The 23,124-nt window shown below is 35.5% G+C and overlaps 1 protein-coding gene across 1 annotated transcript in view; it reads left to right on the forward strand.

Moving 5' to 3' along the window:
- EYS (EGF-like photoreceptor maintenance factor) overlaps positions 1-23,124 on the forward strand; it is a 1,804,868-nt gene that overhangs the window by 376,673 nt on the left and 1,405,071 nt on the right. Inside the window, 1 exon segment of the mRNA XM_089333540.1 lies at positions 14,893-15,006. Within this exon segment, the coding sequence (XP_089189666.1) occupies positions 14,893-15,006 (114 nt within the window).

A 23,124-nucleotide genomic window follows, 5' to 3' on the forward strand; every position in this document is an offset into this window, starting at 1 on the left:
TTCAACTCTGATAACATGCCTAATAAAGTCCTGCTTCATTATATAGAAAAAAGGTATTCATTTCTGAGCCTGAGCATTACAGGAAAATGGGTCTCCATATTGTTATTCCACATGATAGACTATTAGGAAAACTGCAAGTGTATAATTATCAATAGTAATCTTGTTATTACCAATTGTTCATGACCTGGAAATAGGTTCAAAATTGCTGAAGGCACAATCAGAGCTAATTTTTACCATTTATGTTACTGAGCTTTAAGAAACTTGCAGAATGTCACCAACTCCATCTTATCGATTCTAACAAAATATTCCTGTTTGATAATGACTAGTAACAATTAATTAAGAAATAAATTACCTTTGTTGACCACGAATATGAGGATTTTATACAGAATCAGGAGTAAATAAATCAGGCACTAACACATATTCAGATACTTCTTGCCTTATTTCTTTACAGAACCCAAATGGGCTAGCCACAAATCTCCTTCCCCTCCCTTACTTTACAGCATTTACTTCAGAATCTTGTGACTATAAATTCCTTCTCTGTCCCCTTGAAGAATCAGCCCTTAAGAAGCCTCTTATCAGTTACACAGCCAAGGTTATCATTCTGCTGGAACTTAGAACCATCCCTTTGTCATATACTCATCAAGGAAGCTAGTGCCCTACCCCCTAATCTCTGTGGGACAATAGGATCCTAAGTTTGGCAGGTGCCTTGTTCCAAATTGTAAACCTGCATGCTGTCTTGAAGATACAGAAAGTTTTCTTTTCTTTTTCCGTAGAGCCAAATAAGAAACAAATATGGCTTATATGAGTCCTCTCACTCTAGTTCGTAAAAATTCTCTTGGAGGTAGTTTTAGTCTCTCTTCTCCTTTGCAATTGCCTTGAATATCATATTCCATGCCTACTTAACTTTGGTAAAAGCATTTTTGTTCTGACAATAGGCCCCCCAATTTCTATAAAATTGCATCAATTTCTCTTAAAGAGTTGCATAAGCTTAATTGTTTGTTGAAGTGTAGATCTTTACTTTATATGAAAATAGCATACCAACTCTTCTAATACTGTATAGTCAGTATAATATAAAACTTTTTCCAGTCAATATTTTTCCAGTCAAAATTAGGCTAGGGGAGAAGCCATGTTTGAAGTGTCTAAATCTACCTATTAATCAGATATAATTTGATCCATTTCTAAATAGAATAATATAGGAAAAGGTACTAAATTCTTATATGAGGGTGCTTACTGGTTTGAAATTTGATATCTATGAAAAGATCATATTGAGGAAACATTGTTGAACTGCTAAGTAACACATCTTGTATCATCTGCAAGGATGTCTTGGAAAAGTTATGTTCTTCCTTTCTAAGGAGATCTTGTACTGGCATTTCTTTCTGATGTTAGGATGAAGATTTCTCTTGAGTATTTAATGTGTTGTTATATAATAAACACAGCAATCATGTAAATGGTCAATTTTTATTCTTCAATGCCTGCTAGAAATTTTGAGACTGCACTAGTGGCACAGCCAAAATGATAAGACTTTAGGATATGACATGTTTAACTATATTCTTTGAGTTCATATGATAACTTTTTTTTTTCTGGTTCCAACTTGGTGTCTAATTTCTTTGTGTTATATATGTTTCATCTGTTCCCAATATTCTCCAATACAGTATATAAGACTGATATATACAGATATGTGGGTAGAGAGCTGGCCTCTTAGCTATTTGTTTGGTGTGATAACAGGACTTCTGTAAGAGATGTTTGCTTTGGAAATCCTGCCTCAGTTATTTTGGGTGATATTCAATACATGTCCTTCCAGCTTAAGTCTTATGGCCATGTAATCCTTAGCAGGTGGCATCATAATAAGAAACATATTGATGGTGATTTGGAGACAGAACAGATTAGGGGAGAAATGCATGCCATTTGGTAACAAAAGGGTTTACTCTATGGACATGAGTGACGCAAAATATACGGGTGCTTCTGTGGAGAAATCATACATTAAAGTGAATGAAATATAAAGAAAAAGAAATACCATAGCAGAATACTTGCATGTGAAATGCATCTTTGTTATCCACCTGATAGGAGACACAGAAAGTTATATAAAAGCTATTTATGTAAATCCTCATCTCTAAAATGGAGATAAGGATAGCACCTGCATCTTAAAGTTAGGACTAGAGACGTGAGCAGATGTAGAGATAGTAAATGCTATGTAATTGTGAATCATCTAGTTTAATCTGGAGATATATAAAACACTTATTAAAATGGATAATTTGGGGGTCATGAGCTATGGTGTAGTAGGTAAAGCCGCCACCTGCATTGCCGTCATCTCATATGGGTGCCGGTTCGAGTCCCAGCTGCTCCATTTCCAATCCAACTCTCTGCTATGGCCTGGGAAGGCAGTAGAAGATGGCCCAAGTTCTTGGGCCCCTGCACCCACGTGGGAGACCCAGAAGAAGCTCCTGGCTGCGAATCAGCGAAGCTCTGGCCTTTGCAGCCAATTGGGGGGGGTGAAGCAGCAGATGGAAAACCTCTCTCTCTAAATCTTAAAAAAAAATGAGTAATTTTTGGGAAACTTCAAGTTTTTCTGTTATAACCCCTTATATCTAAAATAATAGCAATGAAGTGTTTTTCACAGCTAAAGGAAGTAATCTTTTTTTATCCTAAGATGGAAATCTTAGTCTGACAGTTTGGGGATGCAAGCTATATTATTCATACCCATGTTAAATAGAAATGCCACTTTCAGAATCTACAGCAGTTAAATGAAAAATTTGTTAGAGTGATTTGTGTATTTCACAATTCATCAGCTTTTAACTATTCCTTAAAGGAGTTCATTTTTCCTTCATTTATTTCTCTTTTGTTAAATCCATATTTGCCAGCTATATGATTCATTATTTTTATAGTAAACCACTATTATAAAAAACGGCTTATGATGTACAAATACTGATTATAATGTAGCCTCAAACTATAGTGAAATGAATTTTTATAACAAATAACAAAACCTCTTTTGTACATTTTGAGTAATTAAATGAAATAACAAATATAAATGTATCACAGAAGAAAGTGAGGTTTAAACTATATTTTTGTTTTTAAATATTATTTATTTGACAAATCGAGACAGACATACACACACACACAGGGAGAGGGAGAGAGAGAGAGGGAGAGAGAGAGAGCGAGCTCCCATCCATTGGTTCACTCCCTAAATGCCTACAAAAGGTGGAATGAATCACAGAGCCAGGAACTCAGTCCAGGTCTCTAAAGATCCAATCATTACTGCTTTGCAGGATTTGCATTTGCAGGAAGCTGGCTAGAGTCAAGAGCCAGATCCTGGCCTTGAACTCCAATAGGGGAAGGGCCCTCTTAACCGGCATCTTAACTATTAGGCTAAACGCTTGCCCCTTCTTGTGCTTTTAATTATGAAACAGAGAAACAAAAATCTGTATTTACTTAATGATAGTCGAAATCTAGTCATTTTTATGACTTTCAGACTAGTCATATACATATTCATCCATTTAAAGTATTTTACAACAATGAAATATTTTCAGATGTCATTGAAACTTGCAAAATATATACACATGTGTATGTTATATTTTACAACAAACTTTTGTAAAAGAATTTTACTTTTGCAGAAAAAAAATGGACCTTTATGAAGTCCCATCACATCTCTCAGTGCAGAAATTGGAGCAGTGAACTTGGCATTGCCTTCAGCCTCAGTCTCCTGTCTATCAAGGGAAGATGTCACTTTTCTCAAGGGTTGTGAGGACCAAGGCAGAATGGGTGGCAAGCCTACATCATAGTGGTTCTATTCCCTCTGAGAAAAGTGCTAGTCATGGCCGGCGCCGCTGCTCACTAGGCTAATCCTCTGCCTGCGGCACTGGCACCCAGGGTTCTAGTCCCTGTCGGGGTGCCAGTTCTGTCCCGGTTGCTCTTCCAGTCCAGCTCTCTGCTGTGGCCTGGGAAGGCAGTGGAGGATGGCCCAAGTGCTTGGGCCCTGCACCTGCATGGGAGACCAGGAAGAAGCACCTGGCTCCTGGCTTCAAATCGGCACTGCGCGCCAGTCATAGTGGCCATTTGGGGGGTGACCCAATGAAAGGAAGGCCTTTCTCTTTGTCTCTCTCACTGTCTAACTCCATCTGTCAAAAAAAAAAAAAAAAAAAAAAAAGAGTGCTAGTCAGCCTGGGCCATGCACAATTGATGCTGCTTTCTCTGCTTTTTAAGCCAAGGAAACAGTTACTGTTTGTTGACCATACCTTAAATAAGACAGTGAACTGAAAAATACTATGCCACTGACAGAAACTATAAACAATGAATAGATAACTCATGGATCATCAGAATTAAAATCTGTTTTGTCAAAGGAAATTAATCAGAAAATGAAAAGACATCCCACTTGATGGAACGAATGTTTTGTACCTTAGAATGGATTTGTGTCCAGGATATGCAAAGAACACTCATGTCAGTTACAGAAAGGAAATCCACTGAAAATGAGTGAAGGGTTGGCATAGACATCAACCAAAAGAAGATACACAATGGTCAAGAAACACTTGAGACAGTGCTGCACCCTAGTACTCAAGTTCACATCTGGTCCTCACTCAGAGGAGAATGGAAAGAATGCAGGTGGGGGAAATGCAGAGAGACAGGAACCTGCTCCCTTGTGGTGGGAAGGTGAATAATTGCAGCAGCGGCTATGGAGAATTGTTTGGCATTTGCTCAGAAAGCCAGACGCAGCGTTTTGAGATGATCTGAGAGTTCTCTAACAAGAGGAAGATGCTATAGGTCCACACAACAGCTTGTTCACACATATATGTTCATAGCAGTATTCTTAACAGCCATAAAGAAAGAAAGAGGGGTAGGGAGAGAGGAAGGGGAAAAAGAGGGAGGGAGGGATGGAGGGAGGGAGGGAGGGAGAGAGGGAGGCAGGAAGGCAGGAAGGACAGATGAATAGACGGGAGAGAGGGAAGGAGTGGGGAGAGAGGGAGAGAGCGAGAGAGGGAGGGAGGGAGGGAGGGACAACTGAGTACCCCTTCCATGAATATTGGAGCAATAAATCTGCTGCACATGCTGTACCCAGCAGTGGAATATCAATCTATCATAGAAGAAACTAAGTTCTAATGCAGTGAGTGAATCTTGAGAATGCTGTGCCAGATTTTTAAAAAAGCCAGATATTAAAGGCTACTCATTGTGTGGACCTGTGCAGAAGGCAAATCCACAATGACAAGAAGTAGATTCTGATGGCCAGGGGGAGGGCCTTAGGCTTGGGGTTCCTTTCAGGGGTTGAAAATGCTCTCTATTTAAACAATACTGATGCCTCTGTGAGCCTGTGAGTGCACTGAAAGCACTGAATTATACACTTTAAAGTGGTTTTTACAGTTGTGAATTTTAATTATGCAAATTTTATCGCAAAAAAAAAAAAAAAAACAAATAAGCACCTCGTAAACTAAATGCACTGGGAATGCACGTGAGCTGCTGAAGCAGACAGCTAGCCTACTGCCTGATGGCACCAGGTGGACTGGGGTGGCTGGCCCAGTGCTCCTCAGTCCACTGGTTTCCTGCCGGACATATTTTCTTGGTAGAAAGAGCAAAGTGACCTCTCTCACGGGAATCACAGCACATCAGCACAATGCAATCCTGACTGAGACTGCACTGGGAGGTCTGAGTCAGGAGCCCCAGGGATTGCTTGGTCTCCTTTTGTGAGGGGATTCCAGTTTCCCGGAAGAAAACAAGATGTGGATGGTGTCAGCCAAGGAGAGGGTAACAGATACTGTGTTTCTTTTCTCATTCATATTTTTGCCTCCATTTTTTCTGGAAGGAGTACCCATGAATTAGGTGGATTTTTTTAATAGAGGGAAATAAGATGTTTCTTAAATGCTGCCAAGGGAAACTTAAAACTCTGTACTGCAAATGCTTTCCAGAACCCCTCCTGCATCAAGAGCAGGGATTCCCAAGTGCCAGAGCCAAGGTCTTGAAGTCAAAACTTCCAATATTTTTAAAATTTAGAAACAAACTGCTGAATGTGATATGTTTGAAAAATGAGAAGAGGTTCCATTTTGAAAGCATCAGATTCCCAGACCAGTTCTTAACTTTAAGTCTTCTACAATAGATGACTATTTAAAATGGTTTCTTAGTAGGGAGAATGATTGGCCTAGCATTTAATCTGCCAGTTGATATGCCTACATTCTGTGTCACAGTGCCTGGGTTTGATCTCCAGCTCTGGCTCTTGACTCCAGTTTTTTTCCAGTGCAAACTCTGTGAGACATCAGTGATGGTTCAAGTGGTAGAATCCCTAACAGCCTTGTGGGACACCTCACCTACATTTCTGGATCCTAGCTTCACCCTGGCTGAGTCCTACTGAGACAGCCTTCTTATGGGCACCTGGGAAGTGAAAAAGCAGATGACAGTATATAGTCAGTCTATCTCTCTTAAATAAATAAAATTTAAAAATAATAAACCAAAACGCTTTCTTATTTCAATCCTTTGATTTGCTCATTCATTTTTAAATTTTTGATGTATAGTTATACACATCATTTATTCTCCATTAGAAAAATGATTTATTTTGCTCACTAATTGTATAATATATTATCAACCACATACTGGTATGTAGTAAATTACATAATACTTTACTCATTATCCTGAGATTTTGTAGGTTTTTTTGTCTAATATATTAGTTAAAACACAATTTCTTCAAATAATTCATTTGAAATATACCTATCATTATTTTAGTAAGCTTTTATTTAATAATATAAATTTCATAGGTATAGCTTTTGGAAATAACCATTTTTTCCCTCCCATACCCACCCTCCCACCCCCAATGTTATCCCACCTCCTACTCCCTCTCCCATCCCATTCTTCATTAAGATTCATTTTTCTAATTTTTTTTTATCTTTTTGACAGGCAGAGTGGATAGTTAGAGAGAGAGAGAGACAGGGAGAAAGGTCTTCCTTTGTCATTGGTTCACCCTCCAATGGCCACCGTGGCTGGTGCACTGTGGCCGGCATATCCCGCTGATCTGAAGCCAGGAGCCAGGTGCTTCTCCTGGTTTCCCATGAGGGTGCAGGGCCCAAGCACTTGGGCCATCCTCCACTGCACTCCTGGGCCACAGCAGAGAGCTGTGGAAGAGGGGAAACCGGGACAGAATCCGGCGCCCCGACCGGGACTAGAACCCGGTGTGCCAGCGCAGCAGGCAGAGGATTAGCCTATTGAGCTGTGGCGCCGGCCCTAAGATTCATTTTTAATTATCTTTATATACAGAACATCAACTCTATACTAAGCAAAGATTTCAACAGTTTGCAAACACACAGACACACAAAGTATAAAGTACTGTTTGAAGGCAAGTTTTACCGTTACTTCTCATAATATAACTCATTAAGGACAGAGGTCCTACATGGGGAGAAAGTGCACAGTAGATTCTGTTGATTTAACAATTGATACTCTTATTTATGATGTCATTGATCACCTGAGGCTTTTTTCATGAGCTATGAAGGCTATGAAAACCTTCTGAATCCACAAACTCTGCCATTATTTAGACAGGGCAATAAGCAATGTGTAAGTTCTCTCCTCCCTTCAGAGAAAGGTACGTCCTTCTTTGATGGTCCCTTCTTTCCACTGGTCTCTCATTGACAGAGATCTTTTATGTAGGCCATTTTTTGCCACAATGTCTTGGCTTTCCATGCCTGATATGCTCTCATGGGTTTTTCAGCCAAATCTAAATACCTTAAGGGCTGATTCTGAGGCCAGAGGGTGTTTGTCATTCTATGAATCCCCTGTGTGGCCTGCTTCCCATATTGAATCATTCTTCTTTTAAATTCTATCAGTTGTTATTAGCAAACACTTGGTCTTATTTATGTGATTCCTTTGACACTTAATCATATCTTTATGATCAATTATGAACTTAAAATGATCACTCTAACTAGTGAGATGGCATTGGTATTTGGAGTCCCATAGCAAGTTTTTAGCTTTACCTTTAGGTGTAAGTCTGTGAGAATATATGCCGAATTGTATATCTCTTACCTTTCTTATTCCCACTCTTATTTTTCACAGGGGTAAATTTTCAATTGGATTTAAACACCCAAGAATAATTCTGTGTTCAGTAAAGAGTTCAACCAATGATATTAAGTAGAAAAAGAAAATAGTAAAAAGAATAAAATAACACAGCAGACTCATAGGATGGCAGATGTCCTAAACAGCACTCTGGCCTCAGAATCAGGCCTTAAGGCATTCGCATCTGGCTAAAATGCCCATGAGAGTATTTCAGGCATGGAAAGCCAAGACACTCTGGCAAACAAACAAACAAACAAAACCCTAAATGAAAGATCTCTGCGAGTGAGATCCCAGTACAAAGAACGGGCCATCAAAGAAGGAGGTACCTTTCTCTGAAGGGAGGAGAGAACTTCCACTTTGACTATGGCCTTGTCTAAATAAGATCGGAGTTGGCAAACTCAAAAGGCTTCCACAGCCTTGGCAACTCATGACAAGAGCCTAGTGAGATTACAGACGCCATAAACAAGAGTGTCAATTTGTTAACAACAGGAGTCACTGTGTGCTTACTCCTCATATAGGATCTCTGTCCTTAATGTGTTGTACAATGTGAATTAATGCTATAACTAGTACTCAAACAGTACTTTACACTTTGTATTTCTATGTGGGTACAAACTGTTGAAATCTTTACTTAATATATACTAAATTGATCTTCTGTATATAAAGAGAATCGAAAATGAATCTTGATGCGAATGGGTTGGGAGAGGGAGTGGGAGATGGGATGGTTGCGGGTGGGAGGGAGGTTATTGGTGGGGGGAGCCACTGTAATCCAAAAGCTGTACTTTGGAAATTTATAATTATTAAATAAAAGTAAAAAAAAAAACAATAAGCTGTTCCTAGACAAAACAAGGGCTGATCGAGTCATTGCTTCTCAAAGTATCAATTTCACGTCTACATTTTTCCTTTTAGGTGCTCAGTTAGTTGTCACAGAACAGGGAGAGCATATGATATTTGTCCCTTTGGGATTGGCTTATTTCACTCAGTATGATGATTTCCAGATTCTCCATTTTGTTGCAAATGACCACATTTCATTTTCTTATTGCTGTTTAGTATTCCATAGAGTACCTATCTCATACTTTCTTTATCCAGTTTCAGTTGATAGGCATTTAGATTGATTTCATACCATAGTTATTGTGAATTAAGCTGCAATAAACATGGAGGTGCAGATAGCTCTTTGCTGATTTAATTTACCTTGGGTAGATTTTGAGGAGTGGGATGGCTGAGTCCTGTGGTAGGGATATATTCAGATTTCTGAGGTATTTCCATATTGTCTTCCATAGTGGCTTTACCAGTTTGCATTCCCACCAACAGTGGATTAAGGTATCTTTTTTCCCACATCTTCGCCAGCATCTGTTGTTGGTAGATTTCTGTATGAGAGCCATTCTAACTGGGGTGAGGTGAAACCTCATTGTGGCTTTGATTTGCATTTCCCTGATTGCTAGTGGTCCTGAACATTTTTTTCATGTGTCTGTTGGCCATTTGGATTTCCTGTTTTGAAAAATGTCTGTTTAGGTCCTTGGCCCATCTCTTAAGTGGGTTGTTTGTTTTGTTGTTATGGAGTTTCTTGATCTCTTTGTAGATTCTGGTTATTAATCCTTTATCAGTTGCATAGTTTGCAAATATTTTTCCCATTCTGTTGGTTGCCTCGTCACTTTCCTGACTGTTTCTTTTGCAGTACAGAAACTTCTCAATTTGATGCAATCCCAAATGTTAATTTTGTCTGGCTGCCTGTGCCTCTGGATTCTTTTCTGAGAAGTCTTTGCTTGTGCCAACATCTTGCAGGGTTTCTCTGATGCTCTCTAATAATTTGATGGTGCTGAGTCACAGATTTAGATCTTTAATCCACGATAAGTGGATTTTTGTGTAAGGTGTAAGGTAGGGATCTTGCTTCATACTTCTGTGTGAGGAAATCCAGTTTTCTCAGCAGTCTATTTGTTGAATAGACTGTCCTTGTTCCAGGAATTGGTTTTAGCTCCCTGGTTGGTTGTAGATGTTTGGATGGATTTATGGTGTTTCTATTCTAGCTATCATTTGTAACTGCTGTTCATATATCTTCAAACATTCTGGTTTTCTTCCAATATTTATATTTCTCATTGAGTCCAGTTAGAAAACTTTTCATTCTCTGTTAGTTTAATTTTCTAGTACAGAGTTATCTTTCAGTTTTACTTGATATATTTTGTTTCTCTTGATATATATATATATATATATATATTATTTCTGTTGTAATTCCCGCTTTGTTGTCTTGTTGTCCTCATATTTTAATTCACATCTTTAAATACAGTTTTTGGAAATTTTTTTTAACATATTCATAGTAGTTGCTTTATTGTTTTCTCTGCTAACACTAGCATCAGGGCTTAACCCAATTATATGACAGCATTTATCAGACTGGACAAAAAAGGAAAAAATAATCTATGTGCTTATATTAAAAGACTCCTGTAGATTTTTGTTAAAAAATATATGCTATGTAACCTGTAAATATAAGACATTGTTGAGGCTTTACTGATAGTTAAACAAGTAAAGAACAGATTTCATGACTATACAAACTCAATATAACAGAATGATATAACAGTTTAAAAAATATGTACACTTATCACTAAAACACAAATATATGAAGCAAGTTCTGTTACTATCCAAATGTCCGAATGCCTTAAGGGCTGATTCTGAGGCCAGAGTGCTGTTTAGGACATCTGCCATTCTATGAGTCTGTTGTGTATCCCACTTCCCATGTTGGATCTTTCTCTGCCTTTCTAATTCTATCAGTTAGTATTAGCAGACACTAGTCTTGTTTATGTGATCCCTTTGATTCATAGACCTATCAGTATGATCGATTGTGAACTGAAATTGATCACTTGGACTGATGAGATGTCATTGGTACATGCCACCTTGCTGGGATTGAATTGGAATCCCCAGGCATGTTTCTAACTCTACCATTTGGGGTAAGTCAGCTTGAGCTTGTCCCAAATTGTACATCTTCTCCGTCTCTTATTCCCACTTTTATATTTAACAGAGATCACTTTTCCGTTAAATTTAAACACCTATGAAGCCAGTGCTGTGGCGCAATAGGCTAATCCTCCGCCTTGTGGCAACGGCACACTGGGTTCTAGTCCCGGTCTGGGTGCCAGATTCTGTCCCAGTTGCCCCTCTTCCAGGCCAGCTCTCTGCTGTGGCCCGGGAGTGCAGTGGAGGATGGCCCAAGTTCTTGGGCCCTGCACCCCATGGGAGACCAGGAGAAGCACCTGGCTCCTGCCTTCGGATCAGCGTCATGCTCTGGCCGCAGCGCGCCGGCCGCGGGGGCCATTGTTAGGTGAACCAACGGCAAAGGAAGACCTTTCTCTCTGTCTCTCTCTCTCTCTCACTGTCCACTCTGCCTGTCAAAATAAATAAATATATAAAAATTTAAACACCTAAGAATAATTGTGTGTTAATTAAAGAGTTCAACTAATAGTATTAAGTAGAACAAAAAAAATTAATAACATTTAACCAGAAATACCTTAAAACATTTCCCCCATTTCATCTCTATGATATAATTACTAACAATGGCAAAAATCAATTGTAATACATACCAATAAAATATTTATTTCTTGTGGAATTCAGAAATAGACTGATTTAACAACAACAAAAAAATCATTTCCCGTAGAAACGATAAAATGTTCTAGAATGACATTAGGAGCTCTCACCTAAATCAATGGTAGGCAGTAGGCACAGGGCAGCAGATGAACACAGGCAGTTCTGTCTCAGTACCAGAAAGGGAAGATGCCACTGACAGATGAGATAACCTTTTAAGAGTACTGTTACTGGGGCCTTCAACAACTGGTAAGTTTGCCCTGATATGGTCACCTGCAGATAAAACAAGTTCTCTATCCTAGGTTCTTTGCACTGCCAGTTTCTTTGAAATTCCATGATGGCTCTTCAGATTAACCCACTTCACAATGCATACCCACAGTTAGAGCTACCTGAAACTGGGAAAGAAAATTGTTTTATGTCAATATGTAGCTATCATACTGTTTTATCAAAGAGCCATTTAGTATATAATTTTCCAGAGCAATAGATAGTTCATATAATGAATAGCACAAGTAAACAAAAATCAAATTTTACTGCATGTCTTGTACTAAGCAATTTTTCTAAAAATGTTTCATTGCTTTTCATTAATATTTAAAATAATTTGTGATTATGCAAATTTAGTTATAAATGATTTAATGAAACAGGACTTGAGTGTGTGTTTGTGTCTGTGTTTATTTGTTTTAGTAAATTGTAAACAGTACCCTTATGTGAATAATGCAGTTTTTAAAAGAGGAGGTATCAATGAAAATCAGTTTGGTTAATATAACATGCCACAGTCATCCATGAACAGTTTGTGCTAAATTTTAAAGAGATAATAGTCGTTTTGAGCTCCACTTGGATTACTAAAATGAGAGAAAAGCCAAAGTTGCAGTCAATGCAAAAATTAAAGATTAAATACTTATTTTCTAGAAATAGACAATGTATTGGTTGTTTGCAGGCAAATAGAAAATCTTGTATAATCTGAACATAGATTTAGTTACAAGTTGCTTAACTGACACATTTATAGCAAAATTAATCCTTCACTTGTCCTAAGTAATAACTGTTAGATTGTGGGAGATGACTACCTAAATTGTCCATACACAAATGGTAGTATTAGTGCTGATCTTCACAGAACCTCTAGCTACAGGTATGAACATAGATTTCAAAGTAGGCATGCATGCTGACCCAAACTACAATCACTGAATATTAATTTAGTCAGAAGAAACTTTTATATTACTTTTAAATTATAATATTTACTTATTAAAAGGCAGAGAGACAGAGAAAAACAAACAGGGTGATCTTTTATCTTTCAGTTCACTCCCCAAATGCCTGCAACAGCTAAAGCTAGGTGAAGCAAAAGCAAGGAACCTGGAACTTATCCGTGGATGGCGCTCAAGTACTCAAGCCATCAGTCCTGTGTCCCTGGTTGTGCATTAGCAGGTTCTGGATCAACTGCAGAGACAGGACCTGTATCCAGTACTTGTTCTCTTATGCAGGATGCTGGCATCCCCAGAGATTTTGATTGTTGCCCCATATGCATGCCTCTCATGTAATTATTTTTAATTTACACTTTTAATATAGTTTAACTTGGTATTCTAATGTCCGATTTTAACTTAATAATGTAGCATTTTCTAGTTTAGTATATTCATTGCTCCAACCCAAATTCATGTCACTATTTTACAGGTTTTTCTTTAAGAACAGAAGGAAGATTTATATTTATACAATTTATGAGTAATTCACAATCTATGACAATGTTAATTTTTCTACTCCTTTTAATTCAGAAAGAAAATTAGCTGTCATGAGTCATAAGATTCAATTAAGTGTCAGTCTAGGTTATTTTTTTTTTCTCAATTGGACATTAACAAGCGATCTTAAGTGGTAAAATATGAAAGGTCCTAAACAGCACTCTGGCCTCAGAATCAGCCCTTAAGGCATGCGGATCTGGCTGAAAAGCCCATGAGAGTATTTCAGGCATGGAAAGCCAAGACACTCTGGGGAAAAAAAAAAAAAAAAAAAAAAAAAAAAAAAAAAAAAAAAAAAAAACTTAAATGAAAGATCTCCGTGAGTGAGATCCTAGTGGAATGAACGGGTCATCAAAGAAGGAGGTACTTTTCTCTGAAGGGAGGAGAGAACTTCCACTTTGACCATGGCCTTGTCTAAATATGATCAGAGTCGGTGAACTCAGGGGGCTTCCATAGCCTTGGCAGCTCATGACAAGAGCCTAGGGTGATTACTGAGGCCATAAACAAGAGTGTCAATTTGTTAAGTCAACAACAGGAGTCACTGTGCACTTACTCCTCATGTAGGATCTTTGTCCTTAGTGTTCTGTACATTGAGATCTAATGCTATAACTAGTACTCAAACAGTATTTTTCACTTTATGTTTCTGTGTGGGAGCAAACTGTTGAAATCTTGACTTAATGTATGCTCAACTGATCTTCTGTATATAAAGAGAATCAAAAATGAATCTTGATGTGAATGGAAGGGGAGAGGGAGTGGGAAAGGGAAGGGTTGCGGGTTGTAGGGACGTTATCGGGGGGAAGCCATTGTTCTCAACATTCTGTACTTTGGAAATTTATATTCATTAAATAAAAGTTCAAAAAAATTCACTAATTAGGAAAGTTTCTTTCTAAAAAGACAGAAAAAAAAAAAAGGGCAAGAAAGGTCAACTTCAGCAAAACAGCTCCTGAAATGAGCAATAGCAGAAAATCTGAACTGGAGGACTAGTTAAAACAAAATGCCTGATGATATAATTAATGGATGTTTCTTTTTTCTTTCCACATAGGTTTACTTTGTGAAATTAATAGAAAGAAATGTGATTTCTCTCCCTGGCTCCATAACTCTACATCTGCAGAACTCAAGGAGAGATTCAAATGCATCTGTCACCCTGGCTTTATCGGTAAATAGCATTTAACACCTGTGCCTTCAAAGCGCATTTGGCTCTCAGGGACACACATCAGGATGTTATTGATTCACTAGTATTTTCTATTTGTTCCTTGTTTATTTCTCTTAGCCTAACATTTGATTTGTGTATCCCAATAACCCGACACATCTACTCGAGGTCTGGACTCTCAAGCAGAAGATAAATTAATTCACATATAAACAGACTTTAATGCCTACAAACTCAGAGATTAGTCTGCATTTGGTAATTCCAAGACAAGTTGCTGGGGTTTGTAGTACGGTGAAATAAATGGGTTCTGACACTTATATATATGTGGCATTCTCTGCTAATGAATTTAATCTTAACATCAAAATGGTTTAAAAGACCTGGGCAAATTTAATATAACTTGGCACCTATTTGCTTTCTGAAAATCTAACATTATTTGAAAATTATTGTTCAAAGGTACAAGTTCTGAAATAGATACAGATAAGTGTGCCTCCCGTCCCTGCAAGAATGGAGCCACTTGCATTGACCAACAAAGTAATTACTTCTGCCAATGTATGCCTCCATTTAAAGGTAATGAACAAGAAGGGAGAAGACAAAACAAACATAATTAACTTTAAAAAGCATTTCTGTCTCATGTCTGAACTCATTTCAATCCTGCAACAGCATTATTAGTCCTTCATTTTGTTAAAGTCAGTTTCTAAAGTGACCAACCAGTTATCCAATAGGTGGAAGCTAGAGTGAAATGAGCTTTGTTTCTGCATACACAAAACAATGTTTCTAATTGTGCTTTTGGAAAGTTACCACTGAAATTAAATGATAAAATGAAATGTGAAGAAGGAATATATTACTAGTTTATTATGGTATAATTGAAATATGTCCCTTATTATTTAGTTTTTTTGAAATTGGTATTTTCTAACCATTTATTTTTGCATTTAGATTTTGAATTAGCTAAATTTAACTTAACTTGTAGTAAGCCATTAATGTGCTTCTTATCTGATCTCCTCTTTGATGCATTATTTTTCGTTCAGGTAAGCATAACATTTTTTCCAAAACTATATAAATTAATGTTTTGCCTTATAAAATATATATATTCATAATTATTTGGCAAACTAATACATAAAATAACTCACACTTCCTTGAAATTCATTATCTTTTTCTGAGCCATGAAATTTGAAAATTTTTTAACTAAATATAGATTTAGGTATTTAAAATGTTGTATATATTTATCTTGGAAAGTAACATCTTCTAAGTACTTCTCAGAGATGCAAGATTTCATACCCCATTTGAAATATTTTGTATCTATTTGAACTCACTAAGTTATATTTGTTATCTGTTAAATGGTGATAAGAACATCCTACCTCAACGGATTGAATAAGGGTTAAATATGATATATTCAAACATTACATTATGTTAAAAATTAATATATTTAATTGTGATTTTAAAAAATTCTAACATGTATATAAGATACATAATAGGTAGTATCATGTCATATTTGTTTATCTAAAATGTCAGTGCATATTAATTATGCATCTTTTTCGAACTTTTATTTAAAAAATTGACATTGAAAATTATACATAATTATAGATTACTATGTGATGTTTTGTTAAATTTATAGATAAAATAATGTCCAAATGAAGTAATTATATTTATCCTTTCAATCATTATATTTCATTATAATGAAAATATCCAATAATCCTCTTTTTTAATAATATGTAATAAATTAACTATCTTACTCTACTATGTAATAGAACCACTGAACTTCTTAATACTATATAGCTAGACTCTAGTATGAATTATTTATTATTATTATTTTTTATAGAAAGAGCTCCCATCCTCTGCTTCATTACCAAAAGCCTATGACAGCTGGGACTGGGCCAGGTCGAAAAAGCCAGTAACAAAAACTCAATCCAGGTTTCCATGTGATTACTTGAGCCATCACTGACTGCATTAGTAGTAACCTAGGGTCAGATGTGAGAATCCTGTATTCAAACCAGGGACTCTGATATTGGATTTTGGTATCTTTAATTGCTGGGCAAAACACCCACTTTTAATTGCACACATTCTAAAGACATAAAGGGAATGGTCAAAGTAATCCCAGCAAATAAAATATGAGACTTCATTTTTGAAATGACAAAATTTTTCCTATGCTCAGAATGTGATTTCTCATACTATTCTCTAATAAAAGGAAGCAAGGCTCCTTAGATTTCTATCTATTATATGACTACTATAGAGGCGAACATGGACACCTTGTAATACTGGCGAGTAAGGTAGTGCTAAAAACTAAAATGTTCAGTGTATATCAAAGTGACACAGGTATCAACTAAAGGAGTTCTCAATGACCAAAGCTAGAGTAATTTGAACAAAAGGTTGGAGAATTATTATGCAAAATATAAAATAAATGTGCATGAGTCCATATGAAAAATAAATGATTGAATATATAAAAGGGTATATGTTTTAGACAGAAATGGCCAAATAATTTATGTATTTCTTTTTCATCTTAGGAGGTAGGGCATAACTGCCCATCCTTTAAGTTGAGGCACCATTTGGTGACTACCTCCCAAAGAGCCCAGTGCAGAAATAGGGGCATAGAAGGAAGAGTAAGGTTTTACTTAAGAAATCCCACAATTACTACCTCAACAAAGTAATCAAATTTAAGATGAGCAGTGAATAGTCAAGTTAATGACATAAATCTGTGATATGACGCAATGAGAACAGCACTTTTTCTCTGGTATCTTTCATCTCAAAACACCTTATCCCAGACAATCATCAGACATTCTAAAAATATTTGACTAAAATTTTTCAAAACTGTCAATGTCATCAAAAAAGGAAATTCTGGGACTTTCAAAGCCAAGATGTATTTTAGGAAACAAGAATACTCAACGTAATATATCTTGGATGGAATCTCAGAACAGAAAAAGAGCATCAGCTTAAAACTAGAGACAAACAAATAAAGCTTGGACTTCAGTTGCTAATACTATATCAATATTGGTTCACTAATTGTGACAAATGTACCACAGTAATGTGTTAACAGTAGGAGAAGCTGGTTGTAGAGTATACAAGATTCTTTTTGAAGGTATTATGTATATCTAAAAACTATCTAATTAAAAATTTAAAATAAATGATTTCAGATAAATAACTTCTGATCAAAATAATTTATTTTTGGGGTCAACACTGTAGTACAGCAGGGGTTAGCCTTCTGTACCAGCATCCCATGTGGGCACTGGTTCAAGTCCCAGCTGCTCTAATTCCAATCCAGCTCCCTGCTAATGGACTTGGGAGAGCAGCAAAGGATGGGTGAAGTCCTTGGGATGCTAAACTCACATAGAACATCCTGGCTCTTGGCTTCAGCTGGGCCCAGCCCCAGCCATTACCTCCATTTGGGGAGTGAGCCAATGGATGGAAGACTTCTCTCACTCTCTGACTCTACCTCTCTCTGTAACTCTGTCATTCAATTAAATAATATAAATTTTTTTAAAAAAATTATAATAATAGTAATTTACATTTGAAGAAAACAGAATGTGTAAAATAGAAATTGAGAAATGAGGTACTCATTAATGCTTTAACCTTTACATACCAACTATTTTAACCTGCTCAATTCAATGAAAACAGGAAATTTGTAATGCCTTATGTTTGTACTACACATTGACACATTCAATGGAATTTTATATAGGTAAAAGGAAAACCAGTTGGACAAATTATACAATGCATCTGCCTAATCGGGCAGAATATTTAAGTGTTGGTATGTTTAGTTATATTAATAGAGTAGAAGAGAAAATTATATCACTGTTGGTTTGAAGTAAGTTGAATAAATCTCATATCTATTACTTTAAAGTTTGTTTAAATAGGAATAAATGTTGACTTATTTAGTAAAAATCATAGAGCAACTTTGACTCCAAAAGCAGTATGATACATTTAGGGAAACGTAAGTGTCACCATTAAGTGCAAGAAGAAATGCCTAATAAACTTGGTGTTTTTATATAGTTTAGGAAATATTAGCTAAGGAAATTATATAATAAAAAGAAATTAGGGATATAAAAATAGGGAGGAACAAGTAAATCACTAATTATTAGGTGGTAATATGATTTTATAATATTTTCTGATAATTATGTCATGTAATAAAATGTATACTAAAGATAATGATATTGTAAAAATGTATTCCTGACAACTTCTGATTCAGTTTATGTTTTTATACACCCTTCAGCTAGAAAAGATACCTTGTATAACAGAACCTGGCTACCTAGTTTCATCTGCTGCTTGAGAAAAGCTTAATTATATTGAATATAGATGACCTTCTGAATGAGTTGTGATATATTAAAAATGGATAGAAGCTTTTATCTTACTGTCTGGCACATAAAAATAGCCCACAATTTTTCCCCTCTGTTCTCTTCTATATTAATTAGAGAGGAGATGCCTGAAACTCTAGAGAGGAGCTAGCACAGAATGGCACAGGTCTCTAAATACTTATGTGGAAAAATCATCTCTGAGTCAGCAACACTGGCATTGCACTGAGAAAAAACAAAAAAGATTGTATTGTGAGAAACCACTAGGATCAAGAATGTTTATTCATCGGAGGAACTATCATTATTGCCCATCAGGATCATCCTGTGAATACAATAGCAAAGATTCCTTTGACTATATTATTAAAATCAATGTTTATTAGCCAATAAATAAATATGCCTTTTGAAAAAGTATATGTACAACCCAGTTATTAATTGAATGTCTACCTTTTAATTGATGCCAATATTTTTTATATTTAGAAATTATTTGTTTTCTTTTTATTCTGAGCCTATTAACAGTTTCAAAATATATTTTCAAGTGATATAAAAATAACACAACAAATTTAGCTCTAGAACAACATACTAAAATCATAAGACTAGAGCTGGCACTGTGACATAGTGGGCTAAGTCTCCACCTGTGGTGCCAACATCCCATATGGGTGTTAGTTCAAGCCACAGCCACTCCTCTTCTGATTGAGCTCTCTGCTATGACCTGGGAAACCAGCAGAAGATGGCACAAGTGCTTGGGCCACTGCATCTGCCTGGGAGACCCAGAGGAAGCTCCTCGTTCCTGGCTTCAGATCAGCCCAGCTCTGCCTGTTGTGGCCATTTAGGGAGTGAACCATTGGATGGAAGACCTTTCTGTCTCTCTCTGTCTGTAATTCTACCTCTCAAATAAATAAATAAATAAATATATCTTTCAAAAAATCATAGGATTAATTTTAATAAACATTTAGTAGATTCACTAATTTTAAACATTTGCTTCTTTGGAGCTGAGTGAATATGAGTTAGCTAACTGTAATCAATGGAAGATAATCCAGGCCCTTCCCTGTTTTGTACCTCTCAAAAACGCTACCAGCTTCATTCATTCGTGTATGGTGGATGGCTTCATAAACCACAGTTGCCAAATATATGTCCCTTTGCTTGCAAAGCTTAAATCATATGATATCTAGTTCTTTAAAGAAGACATTTGGTAATCAGTGTTGTAGAAAATATTCTGATAATCTCCAGGATTTTAAGACAGTTACTGTAGCTTTCTGTTGGAATAGTTCACATTATACATGTTGGATCTTTATTGGCACTAACACAGTATTTTGCTAAAATTATGTATTTCTTCGTTATAAGAAATGAATGACCCTATCCACTAAGCTAAAGTAATTGATTTTCATTTTGAGTGAATTTACACCAAAAATATTTAAAATTTAAAGACTAAGTACAGTTACTATTTACCAAATATGTGAATTTGTGAGAAACAGTGCGTTGTGTCTTTATTTTCAGGATTTATCCTAGGACAAACATTTTAGCATTTATAGAGATTATGCTCCATTACTAGTTATAACTTTTTAAAGCATATTCTAGAAAATGAAATTTAACCAAAAAGTGGGCTGTGATTGCATAGTCCATTTATGGGAACAATAGAAAATAATTAGAAGTTTTGTATTGTTACTTTTGTAGAGCTGAATAATGCAGTGTTTTACACATGCTTGTTTCCAGCATTATAATTACAGATCCCCCACAAATAATAGTCTTCATACTTGAGGTTATTAATGCTATATATCTTTTCTTTTTTGAGATCTGAATGAATGTTTCTCTTTTTTTAAAAAAAAAAAGTTAATACAGAAAATAAACTGAACGCAATTTTTCCATAAACTGTTTATCCACTGGAGTTAGCAAGTGGTTAATTTTTGTTTGTCTCAAGTCCTTTCTAAATTCTAGTTTTTAGGACTGAAGCTAGAAAGTAAACTTCAAATATCCGTATTTGTTAATTTTTTTCATAAAGACAGGGCATGATTTTGCTTCTGTTTTATATTTCCTATGAACTAAATTCTTTGTCAAAAATGAAGAGACTAAAAAAAAAAAAAAAAAAAAAAAATGAAGAGACTATTAGTATGTAAAATGTTTTTTACTTTCCCTAGCATAGGTAATTATGATTTGTCTAACCTCATGATTTTCATGCTAGCAAGCAAAACATGTACTATAGCCATGTTCTGCATTCTATGATAGTCTTTCCTTAGTGAGCATTGGCTCTTTAAATCAATGCCAATCATTATTTATGGAGTTATTCTTAATAAAATCATTCTGTGATAAATACTTCTAAAAATTAATCATATTGATTTACATTGCCAACTAAAACTTAGAGATTCTTTATAGTTACATGTATGGAACAAATAGGAATAAATGCTGCCTCAAAATACAGATTTTCTTTCTATACATGAAATGAAAGGAAAATTATTAAGGATATGTACACATGCATGCTTACACATACATTGACATATACTTATACCTGGGATTAAGCGCAGTTATTCATATTTCCCCAAGAATTAAATAATTGTATGTGTGGACATGTCTTCCAAATACTAATCATTACTATTTGCTTAAAAATATAATTGGCATTAACCAGTAATGCACCCCTTTCCATTCAGTTATTATAAATTGTACAATTAATATTTGTGATATAAAATGGAAAGTGAAGCAAGTGCTTGTGAACAAAAATAATAAAGATGATCAGTGGTAATAAGAATGTTGTTCCTGACAGGATTTGGCCAGTGCCTGCCTCACCGTGGAGTACTTAAACAGGCCAAGTCTATTTAAGATGAGAGGGTTTTCTTATTGGATAGAAAGATCGCAATTTTCAAATTGCCTATTACAGCAGTAATACTTTATGCAAAGTTAATACTATTCTCTAAGTAAAACTCATTCAACTCTAATTCTGTGGCTTCATCTCTTTTAGATACCACATGTAAGTAAGATCCAAATTATTTCTCTTTTTGTACCTGATGGATTTGACTTAACATAATGTTATGCAAGTTAATCCAACAGTAATTATTGGTTAAGGATATAAGATTTAAGTTAGACAGGAAGGATAAATTGGAGATCCATTGTACAACATGGTGACTATAGTAAAGAGTAATGCACCGTAACTTGAAAAATTATTGAGAACATATTTAAATGTTCTCACTACATATGCACAGAAAAGTATCTATGGTAATACATAAATGAATAACTTGCTTTTGTCATTCTGCAATGTGTACATTTACTGAAAAACCATTTTGTAAACTATAAATATATGATATTAATTTGTTAGTGAAAATAAAGTCTAATTAATTCAGAATTTAAGTGCACATTTATTAGTAACTAATCTGTCAATGGGTTTAAAATTCAAAAGATAAACTATTTGCATATTGAATTTAATTAGATAAAGAAGTTATGAGATAAAATAATATTGCATGTATCATTGTTGAAGTAATAGTTTTTGTATTTCTGTCGTGTTTTGGTCCTTAAAAGAAAGTTGTTAACCTTTTATTCTAAAATATGAAATTTTTCAATCCTTAACTCAAAGAAGAGAAGGCTTTGATGTAAATTGTTTCTCAAGTAAGTGCGTGCTTGAATTAATAAAAATATCATTTAATGAAGCCATGGATGGGCAAGTAAAATGGAAATATTGTGTGAGCAAGTGTCTTGTTTGCTGAAGGTTTAATGACACATGTCTCTAAATGTGTAGCAATTAAGATAAAATGCTGAAATGGTAATTAGCCATTAAACATGTTTGCAAAAGAAACTAAACAAAGAAGAAAGAAAACTCAGCAAAATAAAAATGCTTAATTGTGTTGAAAGCCAGAATAATAATGTTGTTCTCTGGTAGGACACTCTCTTATGGGAACTTGTAATAGAAAGTACACACACACATACACACACACACACGTGTGTGTGTGTGTATATGTGTGTATGTATATATGTATTTTTAAGTGTCTGTGAAGTAAAAAAGTAAAAAAGATTGGAGTGCAGATAATTTAGCAATCAGTTTCTCAGCCTTCACTGGCTGTATCTTGGTCATTTTTGTGTTGAGTTATGAAGGGCATCTAGAGATGCTGTGATTCAATGGTCCAGTCTAGCCACTCAACAGCTATACTAAACAGTCTTGGGTGACAAATATTTTTGCTGGACTATATAGGCAATTACCTTCAATGTTTTGAAAATGTCTTAAAATCACTACAGATCAACTGAGTATTTTTTTAATGAATTTGACTTGATTCCTTTAACAAATGTGATAGCATTATTTTATAGATGTGGACATATAACTAGAATAACTGTAACTCACTGAGTCCATAATAAGGTATTAATTTAAAAGCAGAAGTAGTGATTTGATAGTTGTATTGATGATTTTTCTTTCATCTGTACTATATAACAAACA

The sequence above is a fragment of the Oryctolagus cuniculus genome, chromosome 5, assembly GCF_051225735.1.
Source record: "Oryctolagus cuniculus isolate XC-2025 breed Fujian yellow rabbit chromosome 5, ASM5122573v1, whole genome shotgun sequence".
NCBI lineage: Eukaryota > Metazoa > Chordata > Mammalia > Lagomorpha > Leporidae > Oryctolagus > Oryctolagus cuniculus.